This window comes from Rhinoraja longicauda, chromosome 16 (assembly GCF_053455715.1).
Source record: "Rhinoraja longicauda isolate Sanriku21f chromosome 16, sRhiLon1.1, whole genome shotgun sequence".
Lineage (NCBI taxonomy): Eukaryota > Metazoa > Chordata > Chondrichthyes > Rajiformes > Arhynchobatidae > Rhinoraja > Rhinoraja longicauda.
The window spans coordinates 25,193,037-25,218,559 of NC_135968.1; the positions used below are offsets into that span (position 1 = coordinate 25,193,037).

General features: G+C 39.4%; 1 protein-coding gene across 1 annotated transcript in view; it reads right to left on the bottom strand.

Moving 5' to 3' along the window:
• slc18a2 (solute carrier family 18 member 2) overlaps positions 1-25,523 on the bottom strand; it is a 50,447-nt gene that overhangs the window by 8,035 nt on the left and 16,889 nt on the right. Inside the window, exons 3-14 of the mRNA XM_078413440.1 lie at positions 17,972-18,314; positions 13,414-13,472; positions 13,151-13,234; positions 12,595-12,687; positions 8,496-8,585; positions 8,369-8,412; positions 8,183-8,243; positions 5,945-6,040; positions 5,305-5,383; positions 4,968-5,019; positions 3,721-3,784; positions 2,234-2,353 (exon numbers count right to left, since the gene is read on the bottom strand). Of these exons, the coding sequence (XP_078269566.1) occupies positions 2,234-2,353; positions 3,721-3,784; positions 4,968-5,019; positions 5,305-5,383; positions 5,945-6,040; positions 8,183-8,243; positions 8,369-8,412; positions 8,496-8,585; positions 12,595-12,687; positions 13,151-13,234; positions 13,414-13,472; positions 17,972-18,314 (1,185 nt within the window). The remainder of the gene's footprint in view (positions 1-2,233; positions 2,354-3,720; positions 3,785-4,967; positions 5,020-5,304; positions 5,384-5,944; positions 6,041-8,182; positions 8,244-8,368; positions 8,413-8,495; positions 8,586-12,594; positions 12,688-13,150; positions 13,235-13,413; positions 13,473-17,971; positions 18,315-25,523) is intronic.

The following is a 25,523-nucleotide window of genomic DNA, read 5'->3' on the forward strand; positions in this document are numbered from 1 at the left end:
GGTGGAATATTATTGTTTTAAGACTGTAATCCTGAGATATTTGGTCTGCCAAGATGCTGTACTTTCCAAACCAAAACAGAAGAATGGCAGAAAATTACTCCACTTCCAGGTAAAATTGGGACATGTTTCTGTCATCTGCTACTAGTTGTGTCTGAAATGATCGCAAGTGCTGCAAAATCAGCCAGTGAGAATCTGCTGTTATCACGGCAATTTCCCAGGCCAGGTAATTTGTATCATCAAACAGTGCCTGGGTTTCAGCACTTAAGCTACAGAGAGAGGTTGAACAGGTTGGGTCTTTATTCTTTGGAGCGCAGAAGGTTGAGTGGGGACTTGATAGAGGTTTTTTAAATTTTGAGAGGGACGGACAGAGTTGACGTGGGTAGGCTTTTCCCTTTGAGAGTGGGGAAGATTCCAACAAGGGGCCATAGCTTCAGAATTGAGGGACAAAAGTTTAGGGGTAACATGAGGGGTAACTTCTTTACTCAGAGGGTGGTGGCTGTATGGAATGGGCTTCCGGTGGAAGTGGTGGAGGCAGGCTCGATTTTATTATTTAAGAGTAAATTGGATAGGTATATGGATAAGAGGGGATTAGAGGGTTATGGTCTGAGTGCAGGTCGATGAGACTAGGTCAGGGAGAGTGGTCGGTGTGGACTGGTAGGGCCGAACGGGCCTGTTTCCGTGCTGTAGTTGTTATATGGTTATATGGTTATATTTGAGCATAGGAGTGGAAGTGGAGGAAAGTGAAGCAAACAATGGGTGGAGCTGAGGTGACTGCCACTGCCTCTGGGTCTTCCCTACAATTCAGTCCCAAATGTGCTCTGCACTTTTTGTCACCACATCACCATTTTCTACAAATGTGGCTTCATTATTGGTCAACATTAACCCCTTGATTCTTCTTGAGTTCAATTCCTTTCCTGACTGAAAATTTAGACTTCAGTTCAGCATTTCTCTGAAATGAGTCATCCATCAATAGCAATCAGCTTCATTAGCCATCTCCTCATAGTTTCTAGGTCAGTGATGCATTTTTTATCATCAAACATCAAGACAGAATGCAGCATTCAGGCACCTGTCTAACAACTACACATGACAGCTTATTAACCCCAGATTTGCATTTTACTGATATGGCATTGTAGCTGTTTATTTTGCTAATTACTCCCCTATAATGATTGAACATCATGGGCAGAATCTATTAAAATATGCTTGATTTAATATTTGACAATGGTAGAAGATAATTGCTTTCATCAGAAACCCTTTGAGGTGCACAGAATTTGCAGTTGTACTTACTTTAATTGTTCTGATGTTAAATTACCAGCAGATTCTGCCATCTGCATTTGGTCAGTTACACATGCAGCCTAAAGGCTGCCAAATTCCTGTGAATTGTCTTCACACATATAATCAGAGATTTGAAGTGTACTTCAACTTTTTACTCATTACAATATGTTAAGCATTGCTTGATCAGGATTAACTGGATCTTTAACTATGTACGAAGATGTAATTTCTGCCAACAGCCCCTTAAGTCCCGCAAAGTGAATTGTACAAGTGTAGAATCAGGTTTCCTCAGAATAACATTTAAGGGCAAGATTTTTTTAACTAATCTATTTTTCTGTTAACAAGTTTTTAAAAGTTAGTCCCATATGTATATCCCAATTTTTATTTTGCTTTCATTAAAATGACTAATGGGAATTAAAATCCATGCTTTTTACTATGTGCTTTGCCTTCTAAGAAAATCCTTTAATTTTATTACCCAGCTCGATTCTTGCTATGATGTCACAATTCATAATAAATGGTGATACCATCAAACCTGGGCTGATATATTTCAATGGGGATGTGAAATGGCTGCGAGCTCTTTCTTCCAACCAGGTTTTAACCCATCTACTGCAGCAGCACTGTGACCCAGGCGGTAGAGTTGCTGCCTTACAGTGCCAGTGACTCAGGTTCGATCTTGACTATGGGTGCTGTCTGTACAGTTTGTACATTCTGCCTGTGACCATGTGAGTTTTCTCCAGGTGCTCTGGTTTCCTCCCACCCTCCAAAGATGTAGGTCAATTGGCTTCTGTAATTTGTAAATTGTCCCTTGTATGTAGGATAGTGCTAGTGTCTGGGGTGATCGCTAGTCGGCACAGACTCGATGGGCCGAAGGGTATATTTCCATGCTGTATCTCTAAAAAAAGTCTTCCCAACATTTTAATCCATCAAATCTGTTGATTTGCAGCAGTCTGCAATGTAAACGTACCTAATGCAAAGCCCATACAAAATGCCACATCTGCTATTGCATAAACATTTCCATATACAGAGACATGCCGTAGATCCACTAGGTAGCCCATAATTGGCATCAATGAGGAATCCACCATTCCTGAAAAAAATAATATATTGACTTAGGGGTGACGGTTCAGGAACAGCAAGTTACCCTTAAAAACCCTATACGTGTATGATTAAATATACTTGCTTAAAAATGCAAACAAATTCTAAATATTATTAACCTATTGACATTAATGTGCTGAAACATTAATGTTGCATAACAAGCAATAGTTATCCAGAAATAAAAACGCATTTAACATTAGGCCAACAATTTAAAACTTTAACTTTTAGAACGTGAAAGATAATCTTAGAGGTTTATAAAAGTATGAGGGGCCTAGGCAGGAAAGTCTTTTTACCAAGGGAGAGAATCTAGAACTAGAGGAAGGCAGGTTTAACGTAAGTGGGGAGAACTTTAAAGAAGATCAAGAAGGGTGAGTTTTTTTTAATGCAGAGTATGGTGAATATCTGGAATTAGCTGTCAAGTGAGTTGGCAGAGGTGGATAGAATGCAAAAAAGGCATTCTGACAGGTCCATAGATAAAAAAAGGTATAGATGGATAAGGTGCCTAGTGCAAGCAAGTGGAAATAGTGAGGAAAAGCACAGAGGTTGGCAAGGAGGATGTGGGCCAAAAAGGCCAATTTCTGTGCTGTACAATTCCTTGATTTATCTGGAGTTTTTTTTCCATACTCAATTTGTATCTGATCATATGAATATTTCATTCCTTTTTTTTTTTCCCTTAATTTAAGTTTTAAATAAATGTAGTTATAACAATGAATTATCATTGCAAATGTATTAATATTCAGATGATTACAAATGAAAACATTAAAATAGCAATTAGAATTTTTTCATTTACTGAAAGATTGAAGCTATTATGAGTTAATTCCAGTTAATTGAAGTTATGTGTTTTAACACAATTCATAATTATCTAATTGCATATGTTTAAAGTTCCATTGCAATATACATACATTTTTTTTTGACAATCCCACAAATCTAAGGGAGACCAACACTGAACAGAAAGTATGTTTGTAACAGATATAAGGTAAGGTGGTGAGTTGAGACACTTTTGCAACTTGGTTTCCATCCATCCAGATTAATTAAACGGCCATTTTTCAATATGCTAATAGATTAACCACGCTTTCCAGTTTCTTATTATTGGTAATTAACAAGGTTCTTCCAGTGATTAAGTATTCGCCACTTTACTATTAATTTTGTTTGACGTGTACACAAAACTACACCACATCAGTGCACACATCTGGGCAGAACTAATCCCAGAGATAAAGTATGAGTGCTTATTTAATTTACGCAGAATTAATCATAATTGAGTCTGAACTTAACAGTAGACATTAACCTCTCTCAAAATGGAGTTTCATACGTTTTCCTTCAGTTAAGAAGTCATTGCTTTGCAAATAACTTTTTCCTCACCTATGGCAAAACCAACTCCAAAGTTTGGTACAATAAGTCCATAAATATTTTGGGCAAACGGCACCTGGTATTAATGAGACAGGTATTAATTATATTGTAAAAATTACTTTCTCTTCATTCGCAATTTCTTTTGAAAATGCTTCCATTCAGCTTCAGTATCAATTTTAGAATTGTAACCATCCATTCTTTGTTCTACAAAGTATGTGTTAGTATTACCCTTAGCATTTTCTGCTATTTTATGCCCTTTCTGCAATACCTGTATGAACATTTTACTAATTCAAACAGTGAGTATGGAATCTATGTATAAACTCAACAACTTATTTTTCATCTTTTGATTGGAATACAACGAGCACATATAATGTTAGAAAAGACTTGCTAATGTTTGCAGGTGGGTGTTTTTGATTAACATCCATTTGGCTGCTTGACCACCAATAAGTCAGACATGGTGCTGAGATAAAGGGCAAAGAAAGCTTGGTGAACACAAGAGTTTTGTTCATCAATGATGGCAACCGTAATTTTATACTTTATAAAACTAGATTTATGAATGTCCTAATTTAACACATGAGCTATTTATTATTTTCTAGTCAGGAACATAAATTTATATTGAAAATATTGCCAAGTGGGCAGCATAATGGTTCAGCATTAAATGTTCTTCACAGCTCCATTGAACCAGGTTCGATCCTGACCTTTGATGCTGTCTGTGTGGATTTTGTATGTTCACCATGTGACTGCATGGGTCTCCCTAGTTGCTCTGCTTTCCTCGCACATCCCAAAGACATGCTGGTCGGCAAGTTAATTAGGCACTGTAAATTATCACTAGGATAGAGTTAATGAGCGTGTGTGCGAGAATAGGTTGCAGAGAAATAATTGAGGTAATAGTATTGACAAGATTGAACTGAGAGCTGCTGGCAGTGACACAATGGGCCAAATGGCCTCCTAAGTTGTATGAAACATGAGAAATTAGGAAATACAGGCAAAACAGTCAACATTTGATTCATTTGTCAGTGTTAAAACAATAAAATTACGCCTTAATTATTTGAATATATTTTTAGATCATGAACCATTACCACAAGTAAACACTTAATATATCTGTTATTAATCTTAGAATCTTAGTTTATTATAAAGCATTAACAAATTTTAGGAAACATAATATGTCAAATTTTAGTGTAGGATGATTGAAATAAATCTTAAACCAGGCTACTTAGCTTCAAGGTACTTGGTGATCCCATTATTATTGGTAAACTTACAAAAATAAAGCTTATTCCAACGATGATCATTCCCAGGAGAGAGCACAACCACCTGAGAATGAAATTAGAACTAGTCAGTGCAGATTCATAGACTATGTTGAGTTAGTTTGAGGATATTTTTTGTCTGGCTGCCAAGCCTATAAATTTTATTTTATAAAATAAGCCCATACGAGTTCATTTCCTGAGCAAGCAGACATCCAGTTTATTGAATATAGTTGAAGACTTGAACCACTGGGTATCAATCAATCTGTTTATTTTTATTATTAAAGTCATCATAATCCATTGCATAGATTTTGAGAGCTATACTTGATAAATGGTTCACAAGATAATTTCCTACCTGCCTATTTTATGTGCAAGGATACCAAAGATGTAAGTTCCAATTAGATACGAGACACTTGCTGGAACAAAAGCAACGCCTGCAAACCAAAACAAAGCTTATCAGTGTTAATGTCACTCAAATGTAATGAGATCACAGACTACATATCACAGACAAGAAGCACGTATCAATAGCGGGAAAGGTAATGAAATGCTGCCATATGAACTAACAGTTCTCATTTCCTGTTGAAGGCTGAACTAGAATAACAAAAGGGAATGAATAATATCTGTATCGCCTGAGTTTTCTGTTGGACAACAGAGGTTGAAGGGAGACCTGACACAAGTACATAAAATTGAGAGAGCTTTAGAGAGTCAGAACCTTTCAAAGACTAAAGGGCATAGCTTTAAGATGAGAGGGGCAAAGTTTAGGAGATGCGCAGGGCAAGTATTTTTTTACACCTGGAACATGTTGCCAGGGGTGGTGGTAGAGACAAAGACAACAGTGGCATTCACAGTAAGAGGGTTTTGGGATATGCATGGGTATGCAGAGAATGGAGGGATAATAATCATGTGCAAGCAGATGAGACCAGTTTATTTTGATTTTTCTTCCCTAATGATTACTGATAGTTTCAAAACAGTAAATGTTATGAATTTCTATTTACCCAGTTGCCATTTTGGCGAACACATGGTCTCCATCATCCAAATAGGCAATGCTGGTTCCATCATGGCAATGCCCATGTTTGCAAAGCAGATGGCTCCTTATTAAAAACAGAATCAATTTATTAATAATTCCTACTTATCATTAATTCTCAAACAAGGCCAAGAGAAGGTAATATATGCTATATTAATTTAATACAACAGGACTCATGAGAGAAATATACCCTTTATCTTAAGCCATTCCAATAAAGGAAATGCCAAGATGTTGAATCCAGCAATGACAGCAATTACACAAAATGTTTCTATTTTTGTGCATTTAGTATTTATTATTGAAAGGTCAAACCACTTAAGCAAACAAGCCTGGTCAATTTTCAACAAGTTTAATTAAAAACCAGAACATTTCAATACTTGCATCACTATTTACCAAAATGCAATCAATTCTTGCATGAAGCAGGATGAGAGACGGAGTCAAGAGTATTTATTTGTCATATGTAATGCTTTTTTTGCAGACGAACAGGTGCTAGTATACACCATTAATACGTGTCACGCTGCCAGAAAATGAAATAATGACGTTTAAAGTTTTGGAGGTGCCTGTATGCCTTTCCAACCCGTATCATCACAAAAGAAGCACTGATCATACGTACTGGCTATGAACCTGAGCAAGGAAATCTTTACTTGCTGCAGCTTTACTAACCTTCGATGCAAAACTTAAACCATTCAATAACTTATTATTTTTGTAAGCTGATATTACTTGGAATTATGAGAACATCTAGTCTTAGGTCATCCTAGCCTGAGCAAATGAACTTCCTAAAATTTTGAGGTTGGTAATAACACATCTCAATAGACAATAGACAATAGGTGCAGGAGTAGGCCATTCGGCCCTTCGAGCCAGCACCATCATTCAATGTGATCATGGCTGATCATTCTCATCCTCTGTCATAAAATGGATCTGACCCACTTCAATTTGCCACCGCCACAACGGGTCGACATTAGATGCTATCTTACTGGCTCTCCACTGTGCAGAACTATTCGCACAACAGGAACATATACTGTTGTTCATGGGCTATGCTTTGTGTTCAACACCATCATCCCTTTTAAACCTATTGACAAACTCAGGGAAGAAGTTCACTGCTCATCCCTGGGCAACTGGATCCTCACCTGCCTCATTGGCAGACCTCAATCAGTATGAATTGGCAACAACACCTCCTCTTCACTGGCCATCAGCACAGCGGCACCACAAGACTGCCTCTGAAGTCCCTTGCTCTACTCTATACCAAAGATACTAGAGGAACAAGATAGACCACTCGACCCTAAAAACTGTAGTACGTCATGGCGCCATTTTAGTAGGCAGAAACTTGTAGAAACATTTACAAAGAAAAATAACAAAAATCTGTGAATTGAGAGATGAGATATATTCTGCATTTTAATGGTATCATCACGCATACTGTTCCCCCAAAACACTGATTACACTGCGAGAGGCATAACGAACGGCCGGTTTTGCTTACTAAAATGGCGCCTTTGCGTACTACACTTCAGTATAGGCGATTTCAACAGAGTGATCCATCTTGTTCCTCTAGTATCTTTGCTCTATACCCATGACTGTTGCTAGAAACAGCACCAACACCTTTAAATCTGTCAACAACATCACTGTTGTTGGACGAATAATGGGAAATGATGAGTCAGAGTACAGGAGAGAGGTCAACAATCTGGTTGATTGGTGCCTGAACAACAATTTGTCTTTCAATGCTAACAAGACAAGAGCCGATTGATGACTTCAGGAAGGGAAAAACAAGGGTATATGCACCTGTCTTCATTGACGGGACGGAAATAGAGAGTCAACACCTTCAGGTTCCAAGGCTTGCACATCTCCGATGATCTGTCCTGAGCCCAGCACACTGACACAATCACCAACACCACCACTTCCTCAGACGTTTGAAGAGATTCAGTATAATGCAAAATAGTCTTAGCAAATGTTCACAGCGTACAATGGAAAGAATACTTGCATCATGGCCTGAATCAGTAATTTGAATGCCCAAGAATGAAAGAGGCTACAGAAAGCGGTGGCCATTGCCTGGTCCATCACGAGTATTAACCTAACCATCATTGATGGGACCTGTAAGAAGTGCTGCCTCAAGAGGGCAGCCGTTAACTGCGAAAACCTACACCACCATGTCTATGCACTCATCTCAATTGGAAAGGGGTGCAGGAGATGGAGAATGTGTCTGTATTTATTCTGGAAATACCTGCAGCGATCAATATGTAAGGGTCACGTAAAAGTGTAAACAGTGAGCTCCCCTTTTGACTCTGGAAAAAAAATCAAAGAGAGAAATATTATTATGGTTGAATTAAGAAACAAAATCTGAATTTTAAAAATCTTTACTGATAATAAGGTGCTTTCTCATTTTCTGATAAATATGTGTAATGCTTACTTCTGGTTGTGGTTTGGAAGGCTGGAGGACAAACAGCTGTAAGGCTAAAGAAGAACAAAATGAAAAATCTGCACAAATCCATATTAAACAATGGAACAACATTCAACCATTCTTTTCCTTCACCTACCTCCATCCAGCAGTGCCAGTGCTGCCAGGAAAAGAAATGGTGTTGTTTTCCCCACAAATTCGAACATCACACTGCCAAAGGGTGGGCCCACTGTAAAGGAACAAATTGAAACATTGACGTGAATTACTTACACCTACAGAGGAATCAATCACCACACCGACACAAAGAAGAATTCCGGATTATTGTGCAGGTCAGGCAGCGTCAATGGAAAGGAAAACAAAGTTAACATTTCAGATGAATGACGCCTCATCATCTTCCACCTGAAATATTACACGTTTCTCTTTTCACGTACTGTCTGACTTGCTAAGGGTTTTCAGCATAGAACAAGGAAAAATTACAGCGCAAGAATGGGCTCATTGGCCCACAATGTCTGTTGCAAGCATAATGCCAAGATAAACTGATCTCATCTGCCTGCACATGATCCACATCCTTCCATTCACAGCATATCCATGTGCCTATCTAAAAGCCTCTTAAACACCACTATCGTATCTGCCTCCACCACCACCCCTGGCAAGCTTTCCCACACATCCCCTTTAAATTCCTTTAAATGAGCATTTTCAGGTTTCTAATATGTTCAGATATCTTCAGATTTTTTTCAGAATGTCTGGTATTATTTATCTTCTGTTCCGCATGGAGTGTTCTAAAGAGCCAATTCAGTAAAACAATGTTCTTTTAACCTATGAATCAGAGCAATTTTTTCTTCTAAATTTTCCAATAAAACAGAAAGTGCTGGAAATAGCCAGTAGGTCAGTCAGCCTTTGTCGAGAGAGTTAAAGTTGCACATCAATAACAAGTCAGAAGCTGAATGTATTAGGTTTAGGTTTATTATTGTCATGTGTACTGAGGTACAGTGAACATTTTTGTTTTGCTGCCATCCAATCAAAGCAGATAAAACAATAGTCAAGTACAATCAAGCCGAACTCAAGTACAGTAGGTAGAGTGAAGAAAAAGATACAAGGTGCAGAATAAATTTCTTGGCATTGTAGCGCAACCATGTTAGAAACAATGCCTAATGAGATAGGTGCTTAGGTGACCTCACCAAGAACTTAGTGCTCTCTTTTCCCAACAAGTTGTTCACTGTCCATGGGTGTTTATTGAGCCAGCAGAGGTTTACATGAGGCCCAACAATTGAAATAGTAGGGGCTTCATATTAGCAGCAGGTACGTTTCTAAATCTGCCGCTGCTCACCACACCTTTTCCCTGAACCCAAAGGGCAGTAGAATAATATTGCAAACCCTGGACTTCAGTGCTGCCAGGATATTTTGTCTGCTGCTGTTAGCACACTTGAACCCAGATTGTCCCCACAACATTCACTCTTAGTGAAAGCGAACAGCAGTCTTAAGATAAACACAAAATGAGTAACTCAGCAGGTCTGGCGAAAAGGAGAAGGTGATGCCTCAGGTGGGAACCCGTGTTCAGATTGAAAGAGGTTAGGAGGGGGTATATAAACTGGAGGCGAGGAAAGGCCAAAACAATTCAGGGTCGGTAACATGACCTCAGGAAGAATGGAGCCCATAATGGCCCATTGTTGGCTGGGGAAGGCGTGGTGACACTGGCAGTGGAACAGGTAGGACAACCAGAATGTGGGAGGGGGAAGAGTGGGAATGCATGAATTACTTGAAATCAGTGAATCTGGGTTGTAAACTGCCCTAGCGGAATATGAGATGCTGTAGAGTGATTTGCTGTGACCTCCAGTGGTCTTGCCCCCTGCTCCTCACCACAGTGTGTGAAGACCAGTAGCAGCAATATTACAGCAATTCTATCTGAGATTATTGAACAGAATAGAGATTATTGCCAAGGGTGGCGACTCTTGGCATGTTGGTCCCGAGAAGGATTTACTATCATCAATACAGTCACTGTAATCTTTTATATTTCTTTTCTCTCTACGTATTGTATTTCAGTTGGCTTGATTGTATTTATGTCTGGTATTATCCGATTTGATTGGATAAAAGGCAAAACAAAAGTCTTTTCACTGTACATGAGACAATCATAAAACCTCAACCTAGTTATCTTCTATTCTAATTAAATATAAAACCGGAATTTTTAGAGCATTTCTGTTTTTCTTTATACAATTTCTACTTCAAAATAATAGATACATTTTAAGAATACTAAAATTTTGAAAGGGAGTAAAATGCTTTTGGTGACACTTCAACAGTTTTTGTGTTTGAAATCAGCCCAGACTGAATGTGTCTATTGATGGGGTGGTAAAAAAAGTATTTTGGCATTTTGGCCTTCATTTTAGTCAGTGTTGAGAATAGGTTGGGAGGTCGTGTTGCATAAGATGTGGTGAGGCCACATTTAGAGTATTGTGTTAAGTTTTGGGCACCATGTTATAGGAAAGATGTTGTCAAGCTGGAAAGTGTGCAGCAAAGATTTACGAGAATGTTGCCAGGTCTCGAAGGTCTGAGCTCTACAGATAGGTTGAGCAGGCTAGGACTCTATCCCATGGAGTGCAGGAGGATGAGGGGTGATCTTATAGAGGTGTACAAAATCATGAGAGTAATAGATTGAGTAAACGCACAGAGTCTCAGCCCAGTGTAGGGAAATCGAGAACCAGAGGACACAGGTTTAGGATGAGGAGGGAAAGATTTAATAGGAACCCGAGGTGTAATTTTTTTTTTACACAAAGGGTGATGGGTGTATGGAATGAGCTAGTTGAAGCAGGTACTATCGCAATGTTTAAGAAACATTTGGATAGGTACATGGATAGGACAGGTTTCGAGAGAAATGGGCCAAATGTGGGCAGGTGGGACTAGTGTAGATGGGACATATTGGTGAAGGCATGGGCTGAAGGGCTTGTTTCCACACTGTATGACCCTCTGTCACAAGGGTTTTATATAAAACCAATTTTACTCATTCTTAAAGATCTGTTTCCCCAAATTTGGAGTTCATTTGATTTCTTGCTTAGAGTTACACTAATTCTGCTACACTAGACAGAAGTGCTAAATGCTAAAATTACATCCTCAAATTGTAAAATTTCCATTTCATGTTTGTGATATTCCCTACCTCGATGAGCACAGAAGCATATTTTAAGTAGCTACATGGTGTTGCTCGTTTACATTTATTTACTAATATAATTGAAATCTTATAAAGCATTTATGACATCGAAAGGCATAATTAAAAATCATTGTATTAATTGAATGCATAGCATGTAATTTTCTCCATGTGCATTTGAGATACTGGAATTACCCACATGGAATCAGCACTTCACTGAAAGCATTATAATCTTTGAAACTAACTCCAATATACATATAAACAAATGTTTCTTTATTTGATAGGAGTTGATACAATATTCCAAAATTTGTTAGTCCAACACATCCTACCAGTAATAATTATAATGAGGGGAATCCATAGCAAAGCAGTAATGGGGTGAGAGATGTGGGTACAAAGTAGCACCCGTGATATCAGTCAATCTTTGATTTTCTTCCATTAGCTTGTGTTTCATCAAATGACCACTCATTATTGTGTAAAGAAAAATAAATGGGGCATAAAGGTGGGGTATAAAAGGGACTTTGATGGTTCTTGCAAACAAATGCAAATCACAATGTTTAGGGGAAAACCATGAAGCTTGAATTGTGGAGCAAAAGGACTCCAGGTTTTCTCCTTTAGGCTATTTGATTTTACTAATTGCTTTTGAAAAACTCTTTTGAAATTGCTCTTGAAGGGTCCCGACTTGAAATATCACATATCCATGTTCTCCAGAGATGCTGCCTGACCCACAGTTACTCCAGCATTTTGTGCGTTTCCAAAGTATTACAGATCCTGAATTCATTTTAATATAAAAAGCTAAATATAATTCTTCCCATTCAGATGTCGATTGATCTGTGGAGGATTTCCAGCATTTTCTGTTTTTCCTTACTAAATAAAGCATAGAATTGAATCTCAAAAGATAATTTGGCCATTTTAATCAGCAACTAATGATGCATGGATTTCAAGATGCAATCAACTTATGTTTTCTTTAGAATGGCTTCTAGAAATGCTTACAGTGTGAGAAAGAAATTCTGAAATCTAGCCAGTAAGCTATCCTAAAGTTAATAATGTAACATCGACTATAAATGGTATTCTTAAAGAAAGTGGCGACTTTATAAAGGACACTGACCCAAAACACCCAAAGCCATGCCTCCTAAAGCGATGCCCATAGCATTACCCCTTTCTTCGTCATCAGTATAAACGCTAGCCAGCATCCCCATTCCTAGAGAAACAAAGTGACATTGTCAAAGCTTTGCATGGTGCTGAACATTAATATTTAGACAGATGTGAAGTACAACATGATTTCTGAATGGAATAAAAACATCTCCTTTGAATCATATACATACAGTCTGCATTACTCTGTACATCCAGATGCTTCCCTGTTCTTAAATAATGAAGACAAATTCCAGGAAAGAAATTAGAGTTTCTTGCACCACAAAAGTACAATTTACTTTAATGGAATATTATTTGTGCTGGACTGGAAAATATAATGCCAATTGCATTTTAAAAAAAAGCACATTGTTTTGTCAGAAATCACCACCTAAAATGACCTGTAATTAAATATTGAATGCATAATCAATATTTAATTACAGGTCATTTTTAGGTGGGGATTTCTGACAAAATGGTGTGCTTATTTTTGCTGATCCTATGTGGTATTTTACTATCACTCTTGCACTTGCCCCTACCTGCCACAGAGGAGCAAGAAGACCCTACACCTTGCAGAGCTCGGGCAATGAAAAGCAGCAAATACGTCTTTGAGAAAGCAAACACTGTGGAGAGAGAAGAAAAATCAAAGGACAGTTAAAAGTATTTTCAGTGAATCTGAACATCATTTTCAGAAATAAAGTGCAAATCAATTGAACGGCTATTTTAGAAGGACACTATCCCACCAAACTAAACATCACATCTCGTTCTTGTGTGATAGTTCAGAAAAAATTTAGGTACTTACTAACTGTTGAAATAAACATGATGATAAACCCTGCAAACATTGGGAGCTGATATCCTATCCTGCAAACAGAATAAAGTATTCAATTTAAGCAATGCATTAATGTTTAAACAATGTAAAGAATAATTTCCAAATTTGAAATGACAGTCTAGGACCGGTGGAAAAATACAAGTTCATAAAAGAAACACTGCAGCTGACTGCACTTTAAGTGATTTGTTGATATGATACTTATATCATGAACAGTGTAGCAGGAATCACAGAGGGTGAGAAAGGGTCTCTCACAACTTTTGTCAGAGAGAGAACTTTTTCAAAGTAGTCCATTCCTTCCCCAGATGTTGCCTGATCCATTATGTTCCTCCAGCACCTTGTATTTTGCTCATGATTCCAGCATCTGCAGTCTCTATGTCATCATTTTACTGTTCCCACTGCAAAATTACTTCAAAGTATGACTATTTTGAAAAAGTTCTCATCTCTCAACCAGGAGGTCTGTGAGCCCCTCTATCACTGCTCCCCCACTGTGATTCTTGCTGCCGTCTGAAGAAGGGTTCCGAAGCTTGTACATTCCCTCCCCAGCTGCTTCCTGACCCGCCAAGTTCCTCCAGCACCTTGAGTTTTGCTCATGAGCAGTGTAGCTTGTTTCTGTCTTACGCCAGTTGAACATTACTACTTGCATGGTAGTCCATATCTGTTGCTATTTCAATCAGGATTCAGTGTAACAGTAGAAAATAGTGATCAAAATCATAAATTTACCTTTAGAGGTGAATGTTCACCAGTTTCAGTTATTCAAAATCATATCATGCATTCCCTGGAGTGAACTATATAATCAGTCACCTATGTAGTCATGCAAACTGATACATGTAAGCAAATGCATTATCTCCTGCTTTTATACAATCTTCACATACATACATACTCGGAAACATTTTGTGCTATCAGACATTTTCCTTTATAAATCTGCACACATATATTTGCTGTCACTTTACTTACTGCCTTACTGTCATATACGCACACATTCTCTGTCACGTCATTTTTATTCTATAATGCTCTCACACATCCCAACTCTCTTACAGATACATACAATCTCTTCAGCTGCCATAGATACATGTATTTCCTCCCATCTTACATGAGGTGTTCTTTGTTGGTATCACAGTAAAACTCTTAACCTGGCAGGCTTGGGACTTTGGTGTCGATACAGCAGATATTCCAGACCATTGGATAATATTGCTACCACTATTCCAACACATGTATTTAATTCACTCTTTTTAATGTAGAAGAACAATTATACATTTTCTAGTGACTTGTTAAGTTTAAAGCGAACATTAGTTTAGTTTAGAGATATGGTCTGGAAACGCAATAGGCGGCACGCGTGGCGCAGCGGTAGAGTTGCTGCCTTACAGTGAATGCAGCGCCGGAGACCCGAGTTCGATCCCGACTACAGGTGCTGCCTATACGGAGTTTGTACGTTCTCCCCGTGTCCTCTGTGGGTTTTCTCCAAGATCTTCGGTTTCCTCCCACACTCCAAAGACTGCAGGTATGTAGGTTAATTGGCTTGGTAAATGTAAAAATTGTCCCTAGTGGGTGTTAATATGGCAGGATCGCTGGTCAGCGCAGACCCGGTGGGCTGAAAGGGCCTGTTTCAGCGCTGTATCTCTAAACAGGCACTTCAGCCCACTGAATCCATGCTGACCATTGATTATCCTTTCATGCCAGTTCTATGTTATCCCACTTTCTCATCCACTCCCAATATATTGGGGGCAATTTTACAGAGGCCAATTAACCTGCAAACCTGCAAGTCTGGGATTTGGGAGGAAACAAGAAAGTCAAGAAGGAAAACCACAAGATCACAGGGAGAGTGTGCAAACTCCATTCAGACATCGCCCCAGGTCAGGATTGAATCTCTGGCACTGTGAGGCAGCAGCTCTACCACTGTAAGTCCTGGTAAGTTTCAAGAGAGTGCAGAAAACAACCAGGTGAGTTTCAAGGGAGATAAACACAAAATGCTAGAGCAACTCAATGGGTCAGGCAGCATCTCTGGAGAAAAGGAATGGGTGAAGTGGATGTGACAAAGGAGTGTTGGAACTGGAGGCCTGGTGTGTTAAAGCCAAGAAAGAACATGCAGTGAGCCAGTGTACAACAGTGATGCAAGCTTATATACATTGTCTCTGCATAAAATTGGCCCAGCATTTCACATTGTTACTGACGTTCATGTATACAGGTGTACTTGTTGTCCCTGCTACATTAACCTATTTGGTCTTGCCCTATCATCGATATTCCAGTTGTTCTATCCATCCCTCCCTTTCACACTCTAACAGATACACCACCTCAGTTATTCATGTACACAAACAAGTATGATAAAGCTTATTATTCATGTACACAAACAAGTATGACAATGATAAAGCTTATTTTGTGTAAAACTACACAGATTAATATTAATTTTGAAATTCAATAAAGACAGATGCTGAAAACCTGAAATGAAAACAGAAATACCCAGTGCATCAGGTAACATCTGTGGAAAGAGCAACAAAATAGATATTTTGGATCCGAGACCTTTCACTGGAAATGGAAAAGAGAAATTACAGGTTAGCTTTCAGCAGCAGGGGAGGTGGGGATGGATGGATAGGACAACTGGAATATCTATGATAGGGCAAGACCAAATAGGTTAATGTAGCAGTTTAAAAGCAAATTATGTTTTGCTTTCTGTACTATGTGTTGCTAATGCAGAACTGTGCGAGATGCCCAGTAGGCCAAGCTGTAGAGAGTGTAAAACAGAGCCAACATTACAGATGGGTTACAGGCAGAATTGGCCCATTCTGATGCAGGTAGAAGGAAAGAGCGAGTTACATGAAAAAAAGATTTTAGAAGGCTGCAACACGCCCAGACAGAAGGCGAGGTCCTGCTCCTCAAGCTTGCATTGGGCCAGTTTGTCACAGTACAGGAGGCCTCGGAGAGAGCCGTAACAGCAGGTGTGGGATAGAGAAGTGAAGTGGCAGGCAACCCGAAGCCCAGGGTGCCTTCTGTGCACTTTAGACAGATGCTCTGCAAAGTCATCACCCTAATCTGAGTTTTGTTCCCCCAGTGTAGAGGAGACTACGTTAAGAACACCAAAACGCAGAACACTGGTTTGTAAAAAGTACAAATGATGTACTGCTTCACTCGGAAGACATTTGTGTACCTATATGATAGAAAGCCAAACATCAGGTGTTATAATATTAATGATGGTTTGCAGTTTTACGTTTTAGATACATATTTGAATTCAGTGATGACATGTAAAGTGTCTACATAGATGCTAATCCTCTGTGTTTTACATTTTAACCTTTACAATATGAAATTAAACTTTTCAGAAGGCAGGAAAGAAAACTTGACTACGTTAATTACTTTCATTCATTTAAACATTTGATACAGTGTTTCGAGATTAATCAATCCGCTTACATTTTCTCAGTTGGTTTCATCAAATTCTCTTGATTGAAACCTCTTTTTTCAATTTTAAGTTTTTCCCAGTGAAGGGTTGCAATGAAAGTTCATTTTATAGCTACAAATTTAATTTAAGTCTCACGTCATTTGAATGTGTTAAGACATGAAATTTTGTGAGTTATCAAGAAAGTAAAAGTTGCATGTTGATTGGGTAAGGCGAGGATGTGGAGGCAGATTTCACTAACTGGGGAGACTTTCAGTCATTATAAACATAATAAAAAGTAAATTGTGCAATCACTATAAAAAGACAAAAGAGAATGCAGAAACTGGAATCTGGAAAACAAACTGACCACTGCCAGAACACAGCAGAGCAGGCAGCATCTGTGGAGGAAAAAGGTGCAAGTCGACATTTTGGGTTGAGATCCTTCATCATGGCTGGTCTCAATCCAAAATATTCAGCTGCATAATTTTCCTTCACAGATGCTGCTTTAACCCGCTGTGTTCTTCCAGCCTTCTGATCATTGTAAGAATTTCATCAGAGGTCACTTTTGATAGGTTTGTGGTCATTATTGCAGAGAAACAGGTTATTCGACTAAACCAGGATGGCATTTGTTTACATTGTTGGAATCTTCAGCTCATTCAAATCGTCCTACACAGCTATTCTCTTTGTGCTCAGATAAGCGTTAAATGTATCTAGTTCACTGTGTTACTTAAAGATGATGTAGATGCATTTATAGAAAGATAAGGGAATTGAAGCTTATGAGGAATTAACAGGGAAGTGCCGAGGCGTGGGAGCGATCAGCCTTGATCATATTGAATTGTGTGATTGGCATGAGTGGGCTGGGTGCCCCAGTCCTCCTAGTTCCTTCTGCACTTGTGTCCTTAGTTAATTTGTGAATGCATCTAATGAACTCCACAGGTATCTAATATACAGGCTGTGTATATTTGAAATGGCACCTCGGCTGTTCACTCCACAAATGCCAGATTTGCCAGCCATTTACAACAATGCAGGGTCCTGTGTAAATTTAGGCTCCAAGAGCAGTTTCCAATTCACCCTTTGAGATAATTTGGCTTTGTTCTTTCAAATGGGTGTTCGCTTATGTCAGTGGGATCCGCAAAGCTTAATTGCAAGACTCACTGCACATTGGCTCACCTGTTTGTCAGCGGTCCAATGAAGGGATTGGTTACAAGCTGAACTGTGGCTTTGGAAGCAAACAACAAACCAACTTCCACATTCTCATTCAGCAGGTTTTTGTCCTTCTTTAAACAGCTCGAGTTGGAGCCAGGTGCAGTTGTGGCATTGACGACTGCAGGCTGCGTAGTGTTGAGTTCATTCTCTCCTCGCTCGCCAGCCTTTCCCGTTTCCATTGTCAAGTTGTCGTAATAGGAATATATCTTTTGAAATCTTGTTGGCGAAATAACTTCAGGACTTGCCACTGGGTTTTTTGCCGGTGATTGATGTTGAAGAGTATACAGGTAACTGGGAATGATGGGCACTGCAAGACACACAAGTTCAATTCTCAATGTTATTTCTCTCTTATTGAAATCCAGTCAGGATACAAATATCCTAATTCACATGGATCTTGGATTCCATTCCCATTCAGCACTGCCTTTTCTTGCAATGGTAAATGTAATGAGTCCCACCTAATTCACCCACAAAATAATGTAGGGAACCTCAGCAACAGTTCCAAACACCGATCATTAAAGACTATTATTGGTAGCATTCAATGCCCTGGACACTAAAAGAAGAAATAGATGTTTACAATCATGCAGATCTTTCAGAGTAAAGAAGCCCGATTAATTATTATTGCTTTTAAATAGGAAGCCCAGGCATTTCTGCTCTACCACATTATGAAGGTTAATATTTATTTCTATGTTAACCATTTTAATTTTTCTTGGAGATTGTGTTTTTGAGGAAAGGTGCAATGGGATGGAGTGTACATGTGATTTCTCTGCCTTCTAATTGAAGAAACATTCATTGCAGCATGACTTGATAAGTTAAATAGATGGTTTTATATATGAAAATCTGTATTCAGATTCACAATTAATGAATCATCTATTGAGGTTATGCTGAATAACTAGATGCTTAGGAATTCTCTAATGTACTTAGACATGATATATACTGAAACAAATGCGATCAAAATAATTTTAAAGTGGGACATTTTCAATAACAGTTGAATAATTGTATCTTCAAAGGATTGAGAATGTTAGTTGTGACGGTCAGAGTAATATAGCAGTGAAACAGGCCCTTACTCCCATCACGTCTGTGTTGGCCATCACTTGTACTAATCCCATAATAATCCAATTTTATTCTCCCAACAGTCCCATCAAATCCACCCAGGTTCTATGCTCACCTGCACATCGTGGCAATTGACAACAGATAATTAACTTAACGACTCACACGTCTTGCAATGTGGGAAGAAACAGGAGTACCCAGAGGAAACCAGTGCAGGCACAGGTAAAACATGCGCTATAGATCAAAACTAAACTGGAGTCGCTGGAGCATTGAGGCAGTGACTCTACTTGCTGCGCCATTGTGCCACCCCATATATGTAGCAATAAAATATATTTGTTTGACTGGATCTTTCTGGCCTTTATACCAGAGTAACTATTAACCCAATGGTACAATATAGAGACACAACATGGAAACAGGCCCTTCGGCCCACCGAGTCCACGCCGACCAGCGATCATCCCGCACATTAACACTATACTACACACACGAGAAACAAGTTACACGTACACCAAGCCAATTAACCTATAAACCTGTACGCCTTTGGAGTGTGGGAGGAAACCGAAGATCTTGGAGAAAACCCACGCAGTCACGGGGAGAACATACAAACTCTGTACAGACAGAGCCCGTAGTCAGGATCAAACCCGGGTCTCCGGCACTGTAAGGCAGCAACTCTACCGCTGTGCTCCCATGCCGCCCTTATGTCTGTTGATGTAGTCCTTTTATATTAGTGTGTACAGCACTAATAAATAATAAATTAAATAAATAATAGAATATGGTTTTTGTAATTACCTTGCTACCACTTTCCAAACAAATGGATTTCAGCATTCTCCTGCTACCTTATTGATAACAGACTAATTGATGTAAAGTTCCTATTTTCACTCACCTCTTTTTGAATCATTATATCATGTTTGTCTATTTCATGTCTGCTTGGGTTGTTCCAGAAGAACAAGATTATTTTTGAATGATCACAAGTTAGAGGCCATCGAGGTCAACCAGGGGGATTGGTTGGGCTTTAGTCACACTCATCCTTCAGGTATTTTATCTATACTGGTACGAATTACTTCAGATTCTGCACTCTCATTCGGCCTTTAATTCCTCTATATTTCTGGGTCCTATATATCTTCCGGGTCTTAGAATGGAGATACAATGCAGAAACAGGCCCTGCGGCCCACCAAGTCTGTGCCGACCAGTGATCCCTGTACACTAGCTCTATCCTACACACTAGGGTCAATTTTTTTTTTAAACCAAAGCCAACGAACCTACAAACCTGTACATCTTTGGGGTGTGGAAGGAAACCAGAGCACCCATAGAAAACCCACGCGGTCACAAGGAGAATGTACAAAATCTGTATGGACAGCAACCATGATCAGGATCAAACCCAGGTCTCTGGCACTGAAAGGGAACAACTCTACTGCTGCATCACTGTGCTGCCCCAAATTGTCTGTCTTTTACAGAGAAAATATAAAATTTTATTGCCAAGGCCATTTGCTTACTGCTTTTTGTTTTAAAGCCTGTTCCTTTCCAGTCTTTGTAATTAACATTTACTTACACTAATTTGTTTCCTTTTACATACACCAACTCCTGCAGTGATTTTTATTCTTATCATTTTCTCTTATGACATAGGCCATTCAGCCCATTGGGGATATGCTGGCTGTCAGATGAACCCCGTCAATCTCAATCCCCCATTTATTTTTCTGTAACATTCTCCCTCAAGTGTCTCCACCTTGATTTACTTTCCATCTACCCACACTAGGGGCAATTTACAGTGGCCAATTAACCTTCCAAATCAGCTCCTCTTTAGGACTTGGGAGGAAGCAAGAACATTCAATGGAAACCCTCAGTCACAGAGGAAACATGCAATTTCCACACAGGCCTGGGTCGATCGTGAATTGATCAGATTGTGGGACAACTGCTAATTCAAGCATATATTCTACTTTTTCCATATTTTTGTGATCCTCTTCTGGTTTCTAAGTCACTTTCAATCCCTAGGTAGCTGGTAGAGCTGCTGCCTCACAGCGCCAGAGACCCTGGGTTCGATTCTGACATCGTGTTGTCGGTGTGGAGTTTTTATGCTCTCTTGGTAACCGCATGGGTTTCCTCCCACATCCCAAAGATGTGTGGGTTTGTAGGTTGATTGGCCTCTGTAAATTGCCCCTCGGGAGTGGAAAATAAGGTAGATATTGTAAATGATGGAGATGAAAGCATAGAACTAGTGTGATTGAGCAATTGATGATCGGCATGGACTTGGTGGGTTTAAGGGCCCATTTCCACAATGTATCTCTAAAAAAATTTAACTACTATTATCTTTGACAACAATACAGGTTTACGGTTTTGAAGCAATCATATCTTGCTGTCATTTATCATCATTAAATGTAATAATGTGAGATAATCTGTAGTAATTATTTATACTTAATAGCTCTTGTATGAGAACAATTAAATATAAATAATTGCCACAGATTATCTACCATTATTACATTTAATCTAATTTCCCAGTTTACTTAATGAACAAATCCATCTCCCATATCTGCTTAATTGGAAGTTTTTATATTTAAGAATCTAATTGTGCAAACAAATACAACACTGTCAAAATCAATGCAAAATGTTTCAATACAGTGAATATTCTTCTTGTAATAATTCATTTAAGAGATTACTAGTTAATTATAGAAACAAATATTCAAAATAACATTTTTTCTCTCTCAAGTCCTGTGAAATATTGTTTCAAAAAATTGTCTCAAATGGTTTCTATGAAGCTACTATATTTTCGATAAGAAGAAATACAAATCACGTCAGTGATAAACTGACCTCCCATTCCTCTCCAGGATCCACACCGAGTCCAGTGACAGAGAACTGTTGTGTTGAGCTGAGGAGCTAGATGCACTTACCCAGGGTGGCCTAAGAAGGATTGCCCTAGTTCATTCAAAGTTGAATGGCACCCTAAGTTAATCGGTATATTCAATGATTTGTATTTTTTTCTTTTTTTTAATGTGTATAATTTATTTCTAAGAAACAGATTCTTCGGCCCACCGAGTCCTGCCGACCAGTGATCACCCGTACACTAGTTCGATCCTACACACCAGGGAACAATTTACAGGTCAATAAACCTACAAACCTGCATATCTTTGGAATGTGGGTGGAAATCGTAGTGCTCGGAGAAAATCCAGGCGGTCACAAGGAGAATGTACTAACTCCGTACAGACACCTATTGTCAGGATCAAACCTAGGTCTGTGGTATCGTAAGACTGCAACTCTACCGCTGTGCCACTGTGCCTTATGCCTATAAAACTGTTTATAAATGTTATTGATCAATAAATGTCATTGACCATCTGAGACATTTAAACATTTTCAAATGCCATTGAGACTGAGCTTTCAATAGGCAGAAACAAGGAACTGCAGATGCTGGTTTCAACAAAAGAGCTCAAAATGCTAGCGTAGCTCAGCGGGTCAGGAAGCATCTCTGAATATTCATGTTCTCTGGCAATTTGTACCCTAGCTATTATCAATGGGCCATTGGGCTGTGTAGGGGGGGAGGGGAAGGGGGGGCAGGAACTGCTGCTTAAGGCCCAGTTCTTGCATACATCCTCCTCCCCTTCAGAAGTTCTCAGGTCAGCCTCCTGTACCTGGATCAGATTGGGGTGGATGGGTAAATATTTCAAGGAATAACTTGTGCCAGGATCGATCCTGAGTCTCTGGCACTGTAAGGCAGCAACTCTACTGCTGTGCCACTGTCAATGAAGATAGATTCATGAACACTTGCCTTCCCCTTGCTGAAATTAGTATTCAGTTCCTCGGTCTTGCTAACACTGAGCAAGGTTGTTGTTCTGGTGCACAAGATTCTTGGGGAGACTGCAGAGGGAGTGATGTGGAATCATAATAGATTCTTGGCAGAATCTGAAGAGAATAACTGAGGTAATGGTGGGTGCACCTGAACTCTTCAGATCGCCTGGATCTTCCCTGGTTCGTTCTTTACTGTTTAGGAAGTGTTCGTTTTGCACAATTTGAAATATATTTGCCCTAGACCTGCCTTCTTACCTAATATATTATCTACTGGCAATTTAATGCTTTCATCTCCATCATTTACAATACCAGTTAACATTGGAAAAAGTGAATACATGGACCTTTTTATTCACAAAATGCTGGAGTAACTCAGCAGGTCAGGCAGCATCTCGGGAGAGAAGGATGGATCTTTATTGCATCATCCAAGCCATTAATAAATGCGAAGGTAGACACAAAATGCTGGAGTAACTCAGTGGGACAGGCAGCATCTTTGGAGAGAAGGAATGGGTGACATTTTGGGTCATGACCCTTCTTCATACTGATGTTAGGGGAGTGGGCGGTACAGAGATAAAATTTAGTCGGAGACAGTAGACAGACTGGTAGGAGAACTAGGAAGGGGAGGGGATAGAGAGAGAGGGTAAGCAAGGACTACTTGAAGTTAGAGAAGTCAATGTTCATACCGCTGAGGTGTAAACTACCGAAGTGAAATATGAGGTCCTCCAATTTGTGCTGGGCCTCACTCTGAAAATGGAAGAGGCCCAGGCCAGAAAGGTCAGTGTGGGTATGGGAGGGGGAGTTGAAGTGTTAAACAACCGGGAATCAGGTGGGTTTAGGTGGAGGTGTTCAACAAAATGATCGCCGAGCCTTTCCGCTTGGGCTCACTGATATACAGGAGTCCACACCTGGAGCAGCGGATACAGTAGATGAGGTTGGAGGAAGTGCAGGTGAACCCCTGCCTCATCTGAAAAGACTGTCGGGATCCTTGGATGGAGTCGAGGGGGGAGGTATAGCAACAGGTGTTGCATCTCCTGCAGTTGCAGGGGAAAGTACCTGGGGAGGGGCTGGTTTGGATGGGAAGGGACGAGTTGACCAGGGAGTTGAAGAGAGAACGGTTTCTGCGGAAAGCTTAAAGGGGTGGAGATGGGAAGATGTGGCCAGTAGTGGGATCCCATTGGAGGTGGCGAAAATGTTGGAGGATTATGTGCTGTATGCAACGGCTGATGGGGTGGAAGGCGAGGACAAGGGAGACTCTGTCTTGGTTACGAATGGGGTGAGGGGGAGCAAGAGCGGAGCTGCGGGATATCGAAGCGACCCTAGTGAGAGCCTCATCTATAATGGAAGAGGGGAACCCCCGTTCCCTAAAGAATGAGGACTCCTACTCATTAATAAATGCATTGAGTTGCAAAAGCCACAGTACAGATACAATTAACAATTTATTCTTAATTATACTCTTTTTCTCCTTCCACCACCCAATACTTTAACTAGATCAATAATTTGCACAGTTCCAGGTCTTTAAAATTTGGCTTGAGTATCTTATCAAGAACAAGAAATGTCTTCCCAAAGTCTGTATAAATAATATTCAAAAATATTCCACTGTTCAATATTTGTTTACAGTGCCAGACCGGTCCTTTCCAAACACACAACAGCCTGCTGGTATTTATCATTTCAGATTCCCTCAAGTGTCTGTAATCGGCAAAGATACATTTTCTTTAGTCTCCAAGACACCTGTCAGTGCTATAATCACTAAAATCCTGGAGTTACTTCAGTATTTATAATCAGCAGGTTGCAGTTCTAAATACATCCATAATTTGCAACATAAAAGTTCCATAGTCCTCAACAAGGTACTATGCATACAATGCATTACTATGCTACAATGCATATTGTCAGTGAAATGTTCCAGTTCCTATCGAAAAAAAATTGACAATAAGTGCTAGTAAGTTTATAATCAGCATCCATCTGATTACAAAAATTGTAAAGAAATTTGAATTGTAAGTGGCAATAAATTAACATGAAGTTACGGATTTTAGTATCTAGGTTCACAGTGCATTTGCAGTTAATATTGTGCCAATAAATGTCAAAAATTTACTGTTCCAACAAAATTCATAATTCCATTATCATTCCTGCCATGGTAATAATTGGCAAAATGTTCACATTGTTATACAACTAGTCAAGGCTGCTGTTTCCCAGTGTGTGGAAATCACTGGGGTTGTGTGCCTGTAATCACTGGGGTTATAATGTGTGGGATTCAGAGATATGGAATAGTTATAAAGGCATCTCAAATTGCTGGCAAGATTCCACCAATGTAGATTGCATGGGATCCAGGAACTGCTAGCCAACTGGATAAACAATTGGCTTCATGGAAGGAAGCAGAGGGTGATGGTGGAAGGTTGTTTTTTGGACCAGAGGCCTGTGACTAGTGGTGTGCCTCAGGGATCTGTGCCTGGCCTATTGCTGTTTGTGGTTTATATCAACGATTTGGCTGGGAATGTACAAGGCATGGATGGTGTTGTAAATTGCGAAGATGATAACCAAAAATATACAGCAGGATCTTGATTAGTTAGGCAAGTGGGCCAAGGAATGTTTTTTTATTTATGTTTACTTATTTATATTTGGAATAATGTTGCAGTTTTTACTGTATCTATTCTTAACAAAGTTATACTACAGTATTATAAGAAAATAACTGCAGATGCTGGTACAA